Raw genomic sequence first — 12002 nt, forward strand, 5'->3', positions numbered from 1 at the left:
AAAGGGGCTGGGGATGTAGTTCAGAGGGTGAGTAGTTGCCTAGCATCCACAAGGTCTTGTTTCAGTTTCCAATACCACCACCAAAAAAGTTTTTCTTAAATAACTAATGGATGATTATTTAGTTTGTTTCTTAAGATTTATTTTATGTGTGTTTGGGGGGGGAGTTGGAATGATTAGATAAAAGTAGTAAGAATGACAGCAACTAATATTTATTGAACACTTACGTGTCAGGCACTATGATGAGAGTTTTATGTTACAGTATTATCTGATTTAATCTTTAAAAAAATGCAAAGTGTAGGGTCGGGGATTTAACTCGGCCACATAAACGCCTGCCTGACAAGTGCAAGGTCGTGAGTTCAATCCCAACTACCAAAAAAACCAAACCAAAACAAAACAAAAACAAGGTAGGTTCTATGGTTACATATAACGGAACTAAGGTTGAGGTATAAATTGCTTCAGACCAACAATCATTGGGACGACAGTGGTCTGAAATCCTCAAAGAGACAATAACTGCCTTTTGGCAGTATAACACACCAGTGGTATATATGGTATATAAAATTTGGGGCCAGGGATTTAGCTCAGTGGTATAAGCACTTGCCTGGCAAGTGTGAGGATATGAATTTGATCCCCAGTACCAAAAAATAAAGTAAAATTTGAATTTATCAGAACTTGTTAAGACAATTAAGTGCAAATTTATATAGAGTAAGAGAATTTTAAACTTTCATTTTATGATTAGTTCTTTATCAGTTTGATGTATAACAGGAATTTACTTGTACTAATAGATGTTAGAATTTCTGATACCAGCTACTTTTTTAATTTTTTGTTTTATTGTTGATTTGAAATAGATCAGCGGTTGGATCTATGCAAACTTGGGCCAAATGACAATGATACAGTTAGAGGACAGATAGTAGGTAAGTGTGAAATTTAAAATTAGTAAATTTTGGCCTCACTCAGACTGATCTATAATTTAAGTACCCTTTAAATCAAAATATAACAACTACAGCTACATTGGCATAAATTAAATGTGAGTCAAGATGCTATAAACAATGGATCTAGGATACAGGTTAATGTAATTGAAAAACCATACACACACACACACACACACACACACACACACACACACACACACACGACAGCTCCAAGTAAAGGACTGTTGATCTTTCAGGAAGAAATCTTTTCAAAGTATTTAAATATAATACAGCACTAAGATTTTGTAAATCGTATTAAAGTTTCCTGAAGATAATCCTCAAACTAGTTTTTGAGTAAACATAATTCTGTTGAACTTTCTGTGTAACGTTTAGTGCCTGATAGTTTTACAATTCTATGCCAGTTAAAAAAAGAATAAGCGATGGTAGTGTAAGACCTTACTGTAAAAGTGAGAAATTGTTAGCTTCTTTGTATGGCATTCAGGGGACTAATAGAATATCTGAAATTGACAGATCAAAATGTTTAGTACAAAATTTCTTGAGATTTGTCTTAAAAACTGATTAAGATTTGATTATAATGCATTATGATGCATAGTGTGGTAGGACACAAAGGAAGATACTTTGGAGGCTTTTTTTTTTGTTACTGGAGATCGAACTCAAGACCTCACGCTTGCCAGGCAGGTGCTATGCTGCTGAGCTATGCCCCAGCCTCAGGGCTTCTTAAAGAAGAAAAATTTATTTGGAATCTTACCTTGTGGTAGAGCAGAATTTATTTTTTTAGTGTGTTAGTTTTTGGTCTTTTTGAGGCAGGGTTTCATTATATTATTCAGGTGGTCTTGAACTCACTTTGTAGCCCAGGCTGACCTCAAACTCACAATGATCTTCCTGCCTCAGCCTCCCATGTGCTTGGATTACAGGTGTGTGCCACCATGCCCAACTGATAGAGTGGAATTTAGACTAAAATGATTTCATTTTGAGTCTTTCAAGTTTTAGTTCCTTGAAGAACTGCATTTCTTACAAGGCGAAGAATTGGGTTCATAGTTGAGTAACTGGCAGAATAGCCACTAGCAAAGCCCTATTTTCATCGAGCCAGGAAAGCATCTGCAATATAGAATTACTGATAATTTCTGTCATTCTTTGAGAAGAGGGCATAAAACATTGTAAAAATAAATCATGGCATGTAAGCTTTTTACATGTAGTTGTTTTTGTTGTGTTTGATTTGGTATGTTATATAATGCTTGCCAATTAATGTCTAGGATTAACAAAATAGTTCTCTTAGGTAGAAATTTTTATTTATAAAATAACAAATCTTATTGGACATTAAAAGTATATTTACTAGAGTACATAATATACAGATGTATTATTTTTAAATATATGTGTGTATATTTAATTTAACATGAATATGGAACTTGTGAGAATATGGGTCTTATAATAGGATCATTAATATGGGAGAAGGAGGCTAAACTCAAAACCTGTCATGTGTTTTGTCATTCCAAGATGAAATGAGTTCAGTTCTTGGAGAATTGAACCTCTGTAAATAACTGTAACTTCATGTACAAAATATCTTTTTGGAAACTGGAAGAAAACATTAAAACAAAAAATACCACTTTTTTTTTTAACCCATATTTCTCACTATGCAAAAAATACCACTTTTTAATATTTCTATATACACGTATATTTCTATTTTAATTACAGTGAACATAAAATTTTAATTTTGCTTTTTTCACATAATGATGAATTATAGCTTAGTTATTGAATTTTTATTTTGTTATAACATTGAAACTTACAAGCTTGTTATAACATTGAAACTTACAAGCTATATTTTATCTTTTTTAAAGAATCCTTCCTTTAAAAATATTTTTTCCAAATTGAGATGTTTGATTCAAGGAATACAAACCCTTCTCTTATATTTAAAACCATTGAATTCTTCTTGCTCTTGTAAAGTTTTTTAAAAATATCGTTTGCTTTTATAGTCTAATTGTAGACAGAAAACCTAAAAAGTACTCACAACATATCATTGTAATCATCTTCATGTATATATTTGCTGTGTATTTTTAAAAAAACATACTATGGGGGCTGGGGATTTAGCTTAGCAGCATAAGCACCTGCCTTGCAAGCAGGCGGTCCTGGGTTCGATCCCTGGTACCGATAAAAAAAAAAAAAAAAATACCATGCAAAATTTTAGTAGCCTATTTTAATCTGCCGTTATGTCTTTTTTGTACATGGATATATATTTATAGCATTTTTGATATTGTATAGCAGTATATAATAATGTCATCAGTCTTATTGGATATTTAGTTTCTCATGTTTAAATATTATAAGCAGTGGCTCTAGTAATGTTTCTAAAGTTCATTTTATATACGAGAATTAGATCATTTAGGAACACATAAAAATTGCCTAGATGTTTTATAATACAGCAAACCCATGAAATTCTTTAGCTTTGAACTTTAATACTATTTCATACATAGCTAATAAGAAAATAGTGTTTCACTGTGATTCTATTTCAGTAAACATTTCTCTTTTTTGTCTATATGAAAACTTTAAGTAGTTGTTCCTAAAACATATTGTTTACATTCACCAAGGTGTGTTAGTGTTGTCTAAATGAAACTTAATACATAAGAGATCTGTGAACTTGTGATTTTTTTTTTAGATTTTTACAGAGCAGTTATGAGACCATTCTTTGAGTGAAAAAGTCCAACATACTTTTTTATGTGCTAATTTAGTAATTCTTTAAGAAGTTAGGGTAATAGTGGCAGTTGTAATCCTAGCACTCTTAATTTCAATTTTGAGTCTAGCCTTGGCAATTTAGTGAGACCCTATCTCAAAATTTAAAAAAATATATAATGCTGGGAATGTAGCCCAGTGCTCGGACCTTGGATTCAGTCCTTAGTGCTAGGTGTGTGTGTGTGAGGGGAATAATCCTAGAGCCGTAAGGAAGGACTTAAGGGATATAATTTAACCTGACTTCCTCATTATTCAGTTGTGATTGTCAGCCTTAAGAGCATTAAGTGTTTTATTCAATATTATAATGCTAACTAATGTAGTTGGCAGAGTCAACTCTATAGTTTGTATCTCCTGTCTCCAGTTTATAATAGTAATTTTATACTACTTTTAAAAATCATGGAATCCAAGGCTGGGGATTTAGCTTAGTGGTGTAAGTGCCTGCCTAGCAAGCATGAGGTCGTGAGTTCCATCCCCAGCACCAAAAAATAAATAAATAAATAAATCATGGAATCCAAGGATTACCCTATTATCAGAATCCAAATGTATTTTTTTTAGAGATACTGAGTTTACCAAGAATTGAAATTCTGCTCACTTCAACTGCACGTATGCTGAAATTGGAATGATACAGAAAAGCTTAGCATGGTCCTTGTGCAAGCTAACATGCAAATTTGTGAAGCATTCCATATGTTTTTGAGTTGTTTGTAGGAAAATGGGTAAACCTTAAGACCATAATGTTAAGTGAAATAAATCAGACACACAAGTTTAAATACACATGATTTCTATTGTGTGAGAAACCCAAAAGCAAAATAAAAGGTAGATAATAGAAATAGGCAAATAGATCTTATGCAAATGAGAAATGGTAAAGAGATAAGGGAAAGGAAAAGATAAGAAAAAAGAATTAGTATGTGTTATATAGATGAGGAATGTAGTCAGTATGTACTGCAAACAGGTACTGATAAAAATAAAAACTAAAAGAAAAAAGAAATCAATGTAAATTTTAAAAACTCATCAGTGCATGAATATACCCTTAATGTGCCACTTTTGGGGTGGGGGGTTACGGGGAATCGAACTCATGACCTCGCGCTTGCCAGGCAGACGCTTATGCTGCTGAGCTAAATACCCGGCCCATGCCACTTCTTGAATGCAATAGCAGCCTTGCATTGCCCCATTATGAGAGTTAAAGAGAAAGTAGACTTTGTTCTGTGAATATGGCAGATGGTAGAAAACTTAAGGTTCTGGTAATCACTCCTAAAGAAAAAAAAAAAAAATCTATGGGAAAAGAACGTATAGATTTTATTAGAAACCAAAGATTTATTCTAAACTATTAAAATAAGTCAGATATCTTCTAAAATTAGATACTTTAGATTATAGTAGTTCTTTTTAACTCTGAATTTTAGTAATATTTCTGTTGTTTGATAGTAAGTCTTCAGTCCAGAGACCGAATAGGCACAGGAGGACAAGTTGTGGACTGCAGTCGTTTGTTTGATAATGATTTACCAGACGGGTAAGCTAACATGATTAAAATGGTTAAAGAAATAAATAGATAATAGTCTTTATATAGTAAGAAATAAACTGAAACTTATTATATACATTAGAAATTTGGTATGATCAGTTCTAGAATGTAGGTTTTCTTTCTACTTGTAAAGTTAGAAGAAATATATTACTATACATTTACAAAATAAATATGAATTATATGTATTAAATTTGAATTTTTAAGAGTTTTGACCACAAAAAAGTTTTGACAAGGAAGCACGTGAAATTTCTTGCCAAATACAACTTTTCTCCGAATACTGTCTATTTAAAAGAAAAACTTTTTGGCTTGGTTAATTACTCAAAACAGGGCACGCACATACATACACACACACACACACACACACATACACACACACGGAATTTGAAACATTCTATTTAGAGGGGTAGGAAAGAGAATTTGAGTAATACTAATTATAATAACATTTATTGAGTACATATGTGTCAGATGCTACTGTAAGTACTTTATATTATTTAATTCTTATAGCATCTTAGAAGGTAGTATATAACACATGACTCTGGAATTTGGCCACCTGAGTTCCAACCCTTACTTTTTTGTTTACTGGCTTTATGGCATTAATTTACTTAACTTTTGAAGTTTTATAACAAAGTTTATATTACAAAGAGTGATTAGTGAAAATCCATACTCTCATAAATTGTTGAGAGGATTTAGTTAAATCATTTACATAAAAGCACTTCAGTGTCTTGCACATGGTGTTTAATAATTACTATCATTTTTGTTGTTATTATTATGGTTACTGTCACTTTATAAATTAAAAACTGGGACTTAGTAAAGTAACCTTCCTAAGAGTATGTAGCAAATGGTATAACTTGAATACAAGCCTAATTGATGATTCCCAAGCTCTTTATCATTAATCTTTATCTTTGATACTAATTCTGATACCTTTTTTTTAACCTTCTAAATATTTTTAGTTCAATAAGGTATAGTTTACATGTGGTAAATCCATTTAAATTGTTTGATTTTTAACTCAAATTATTTTTGATACCAAATTTTATATCCAAGCTATGATATTTGCTCCTTTTGTTTCAGCTTTTAAAAATTGTTATGAATAACTGTGTTTATAGATGACTTTAGATTTTTGAGGTCTGTCAACTCTTGTGAATGTGAGGTAGATTATGATAGTTTTGAAGGGGGTTAGGATGAAATATTGAGAGAGTATAGTAATATAAGAACTGTTATTCTGGGGCTGGGGATTTAGCTCAGCGGCATAAGCACCTGCCTTGCAAGCAGGCAGTCGTGAGTTCGATCCCCGGTACCGATAAAAAAGAAAAAGACAAAAAAAACAAACAAACAAAAAAAAAAAACCCAGAGTTAAAGAACTATTATTCTATATTTGTCCATCATTACTTTTACTTTATTGTAACAACAGGCACAAGGGGAGCTCACATCTCTTTATTTTTTGTGTTTTAATGTCCCCAAAACTCTTTACCAGTATGTTGGTAGAAATATTAATTTTGCCATATGTCCAGTTATTTGCTTATTTCAGTATATAAATTATAATAAAGAGTTGAGGGGAAAGTGGCATTCTTGATTTTTAAAAAATTAATTTGGGTAGTTTATTGGTTGGCTTTCCCTCTGTTGGAACATATTGCCTCACACTCATAACTTAAGAAAGGAGAAGTTTATTGTGGCTTCCAGTTTCAGAGGTTTCTGTCCATCATCAGTTGTCTCCAAGGCAGATATATCATGGTGGGAAAGTATGATGAAGGAGAGCTGTGCAATTCATGGTGGCTGGGAAGCAGAGTGAGTTGGAAAGAGCTGGAGAGAAAGGAGCCTGGGATCAGATCTATTTCCCAAAGGCCTTGCCTTTTCCAAGTGGGCTCTGCCTTCTAATAGCCCAGCCAACTAAGAACTCATCTGTGGGTAATCTATTGGTAAATTTCATACCCTGATGATTCAGTCACCTCTCTGGGAGTATCTTGATGCAGTCAAATAGACAATTATGATTAACTAGCATAGGTAGGCTAAATGTTTTTAAAAGTTTTCCTAGTGAAATGTAATTTTCAAAAAGTCATGGATGTGAAAAAAAGTCATGGATGTTTTTTAGACAACCTGTATTTCAGTTCTTAGTCTTCTGCATACTGATTCTAAAACCTAATTAATTTCGAGTAAATATATTTTTTAGAAAGACATTTTCATAAAATTATAAAAAAAATTAGTATAATTTCAGTGATATTTATATTACCAGAAACTTCTTGGAGTCTTGACTGATGGAAAATATTTGTCGCACCTTAGTGTGGATAGTTCAGAAACTCCAGACTTACATAAAATGTGCAGTTCTAAAATAAGTTGGAAAAAACTCTATTTAGTTTTCTTGATTTGAGTAGCAGATATCTTCCTGGCTTAGTGATAGCACTGAAAATATTTTATGTCCCATCTTCCTGTTAATACCCACTAAAACCTTTTAAATATTTTTATTTAAGCTGGGAAGAACGGAGAACTGCCTCTGGAAGAATTCAGTATCTAAATCACATAACAAGAACTACACAATGGGAACGCCCAACAAGGTAAGAATATACAGTATTTTCCATGGTCTGTGCTAGTCACCTGTTTGAAGTTCCCATTTATCTCTCAGCTTTTTCAAAGTTTTTCCCCTTGGTTTATATTATTATAGATTACTAGATGCTATTTTTATTTTTGTTATGTTTTAAAAATTTTATTTATTTTTTTGAGACAGTGTTGTGCTATGCAGGGTGGACTTAAACTCAACTGTTTAGCACAGGCTGGCTTCAAACTTACAGTGATCCTCCTGCCTCAGCTTCCCAAGCACTGAGATTACAGGTGTGCACCACCATGTCTGGTTAGGTGCTATTACTATTATTTTTTAAAGTTACTATATGAACAAAGATTGTCGGATAGATCACCTTATTGGATGTTTAGTGCAAACTGCCAAAGGTTTTATAAAAGATTTACTGAACAATTTATTGGATCTGAACCTAAGTGAATGTACACTTTGTCAGTATTTAAATGGGGCCCAAATTCTTCTGTCTCAATTTCCACATGTATTAAATGTTGATTGTTATGGATGTTTAAAAGTGAATTCTTGGGCTGGGAATTTAGCTCAGTGACTTAAGCACCTGTGTGGCAAGTGCAGGGTAGTGAATTCGATCCCTGGGACCAAAAAAACAACAAAACAAAACAAAACAAAACAAAATCAAGACGTAGGCTTTACCTTTTCTTTCAGAAGACCTACAGTAGACCAAAAATTTTCTTCATTAGACAAACTAGGATCTCTCTGTTATTTATTTAGTAAATTTTAATTGAGCTATTTGTACATTTGTGTTATGTGATATGAATATTTATAGTAGTGAATAAACTAGGCAGGTTCTATTCTTTGAGTACATAATCAAGGGTAGGGAGAAGATGGAGAAAAATAAAGAAACAGGAAAAATGTCAGCAATAAATTCTGTGCTGGGAAACTGAGTCAATGAACAGATGCACTTTGATTTAATGATTGGGAATATGTCTAGTAAACCATTATCAACTTAAAGTGCTATAAGCCAAGAATTCTTTTAATATGCTTGTAACCAAACATAGCTTAGCAACATGTTAGCATTCTGTGCTGTGGTGAACACATGGCTTACTGGAAGTTGCAACTTGCTGCCATTGCCCAGCATTTTGATAGTATCAATGTGTATGTATCACTTGCTAGTCTGGGAAACAGTATAAATTTGAATGCTGATGGCTTTTGCATTACTGTTAAGTCCAAGAAACTATTTCTATTTAGGTATTTATTTATTTGTGGTGCTGAGAATTGAACCCCAGACCTTCACCCCTAGCTGTTCTCTGTAGTTAATCTCAGTCTTCTTTATTTTTTATTTTGACACAGGGTTTTGCTGTGTTCCAAATTGTTCAGGCTAGGTTTGAATTTAAGTTCTGCCTGCCTCAGTCTCCAACAGTGCTAGGTTTCCAGACATATGCCCCCATCATTGGCAAAGTAAAAAAAATTTAAACCTTTATGAATAGGGGAATCTTTGCACTATCAAATGACTGGATTGGAAAGGCCTTTTAGAAGGCCTTGTTTATGTAAACTGTCATTTGAATAACAAAAGAGAGCTAGGACTAGGGAGAATAAGAGAAAAGAGTATTCTGTGGAATGGAGAGGTACTGTCCTTAGGAACTAAAGATAGCTGACTTTGGGAAGTGTAAGAAACAAGAAGAAATCAGTGTGACAGAAGCCAAATCATAGGAAATCAGGTACAAGACGTAGGCTATACCAAGGTTCAGTAATGATTTGTAAGCCAGTACTCAAATTACAAATGTACTCAGATTTTATATAAAATATAATCAAAGTCATCAGATTCAGTGACTCACAACTGGTCTCTCAGCTACTTTTGAGGTTGAGGCAGAAGAATTTTAAAGTTCAGGTTCATCCAGGGCAACTTTAGTGAGACCTTGTTTCATAATAAACTAAGAAGAGCTTAGTTGTATAGAGCTTAGGGGTAGCATATTCACCTAGCAAGCATGAAGCTTTGGATTCAATTCTCAGTACCACCAAAAACACAACAAAATACAGACATCTCTGTGTGTATCTAAAATCAGTTAAATACATCAGTGAGGTGCTTACCTTGAGTTTCTTTGGTGCCTAGAAACTTTAGGCTTGCTTTTAATAGAGTTCTTGAAATCATTATATTTGTATGAGTCAATCCATTTTCTTGTAACTGATTATTACTGTAGTATGTATTATCTAGTGAACTCCTTTTGATATCTAAATTGATAACATTTTTTTCTTATTGCTTTTCAATAGACCAGCATCTGAATATTCTAGTCCTGGCAGACCTCTTAGCTGCTTTGTTGATGAGAACACTCCAATTAGTGGAACAAATGGTGCAACATGTGGACAGTCTTCAGATCCCAGACTGGCAGAAAGGAGAGTCAGGTCACAGCGACATAGAAATTACATGAGCAGGACACACTTACATACTCCTCCAGATCTACCAGAGGGCTATGGTATGATAACTAGCTAAAATAGAGCATGGCTTACTAATTTCAGCTTGTTAAAAAACAATCAGAACATCAATTTGAAAAAAGTTTTTAATCTGAGTTTAAGGATTCTATCTTGGGCCAGGAATATAGCTCAGTGGCACAGCACCTTCCTGGCAAGCATGAGGTCCTGAGTTTGATTCCTGGTACCAAAAAAAAAAAAAAGATTCTATCTGAAAATAAGAGTAAATATTAAAAAACCATGTGTTAAGAGTTTGTAGTTAGATGTTCCCCCAAAGCCTTGTGTGCTCATAGGTGGGGCTTTTTGGAGCTGGCTGGATCCAGGGTGCGTAGCATAAATTAGTCTACTGACTAATATAGCATAGTTCTGTGTGTAGATAATAAGAAGGCCTACTTTGGGAATAGGTAGCACTACCCCCAAGGTTTGTAGCCTAGATGATAAAAGGGAAAGGAAGGCTTGCTGCTGCTTGCTGCTACCTCCTGCCTGCTGTGCCATGAACAGTTTCTCCTCTGGGATGGCCCTCTCCCTTGCCACTCTGCCTGGGAACTAGCTGACGACTGAAACCTCTACAAACTGTGAGCTGAAATAAACCTTTTCTCCTTTTAACTTGTGGATGTAGAATATTTTGTCCCAACAATGAAAAACTAAGACACTTCCCAACTTTGAAAAGTCTTTGAGGTGGTAGAAGACTATGTAACCAACAATTCCTCATTGGGTTAGTCGTTAACCTCAGATTTCTTTCTCTTTTAACATGAAATATGATGAATTTGTAATCACAGCACTTGGTGTAGGGTAAGGCAGGAGGATTCCTATGAGCATGGTTTGTGTGTGCTTGTAATCCCAGCACTTGGGAAGCTAAGATAGGCAGATTGTTGTGAGTTCAAGACCAGTGAGGGCTACAAAGTAAGCTCAGGGCCAGCCTGAATTGCATAGTAAGACTCTTATCTCAAAAAGACAAAAAAAAGAGAGAGAGAGAGAAAAGAAAAAAAATATGAATACCTTATTACAAAGGTATGTAAGAAGTATATGAAATGAAGTGAGTCTACTGTACAAATAGGCTTTACATAAAAGTAAGGTGATATAGATAAGGGTAACTTGAAGTCAGATCTGCAGTGTAGCAATTGATGGTATTCATTTTATTTGTATTGTCTGTAATTTTGAATTGTCTGAGTGACTAGATTGTAAATTTAGTAGCTTCTGTATTTGTATAAAATGATTGTAGTCTTAATTTTCTAGAAATGTAGAGTTCCATGTGGCATATGGTATAAATCCTCTATCTGAATACAGAACTTTCTAAATTAATCTCCACTTGGGAGCACTCATATATTATACATTTGATTGTCTGCTAAAGTTGACCAAGTTGTTTATAGTCCTTGCCCTCTTACACTGACTGCAGATGAAACTGTTTTGGGCTAATAGTGACACCTAATGGCCAACATTGGGAAACACGATTTAAATTTTATCATATTTTACTCTAGAATATTTTAAAAATCTAATCATGTAAACAAATGATTCTAATTTTATATGTAAACATTTTAGCTCTTTAATTTGCACATGGTTTGCCCAGTGATTAGAGTGAGTCATACAAACTTTGAGTCTCATTCTGATTGTGCTATATTATACTGAGCTGATTATTTAGCTTCATTTTTAAATTTTTTGTTCGTTTGTTTATTTGAAGGGTGCACCCAGGGCCGTGCACATGCTAGGCAAGTGAAATACTTGAGGTACATCCCCAATCCTTATCTTCCGTAAAATGAGAGAAATAGAAGTGCCATCTGTGTAGGTTGGTTTGCAATTAGAAGTGATAGAAATTTCTTAAGAAGTACCTGATACTGTGGCATAGACAACAGTCAGT

The 12002-nt window shown here is 33.8% G+C and overlaps 1 protein-coding gene and 1 non-coding gene across 3 annotated transcripts in view; both read left to right on the forward strand.

Annotated features, from left to right (window-relative positions):
• Nucleotides 1–12002, forward strand: part of Smurf2 (SMAD specific E3 ubiquitin protein ligase 2) — a 120330-nt gene that overhangs the window by 67331 nt on the left and 40997 nt on the right. For both annotated transcript variants that reach the window (XM_063242427.1, XM_063242428.1), the window contains 4 exons: nucleotides 846–911; nucleotides 5070–5154; nucleotides 7626–7709; nucleotides 9950–10152. In XM_063242427.1, coding sequence (XP_063098497.1) covers nucleotides 846–911; nucleotides 5070–5154; nucleotides 7626–7709; nucleotides 9950–10152 — 438 coding nt within the window. The remainder of the gene's footprint in view (nucleotides 1–845; nucleotides 912–5069; nucleotides 5155–7625; nucleotides 7710–9949; nucleotides 10153–12002) is intronic.
• On the forward strand, nucleotides 4237–4340 carry LOC111755656 (U6 spliceosomal RNA). The gene has a single exon (XR_002790210.1). It is a non-coding gene; the product is annotated as a U6 spliceosomal RNA (small nuclear RNA).

Source organism: Cavia porcellus, unplaced genomic scaffold, assembly GCF_034190915.1.
Source record: "Cavia porcellus strain 051 isolate PalLab524CR breed Dunkin Hartley unplaced genomic scaffold, mCavPor4.1 scaffold_32, whole genome shotgun sequence".
Classification (NCBI taxonomy): domain Eukaryota; kingdom Metazoa; phylum Chordata; class Mammalia; order Rodentia; family Caviidae; genus Cavia; species Cavia porcellus.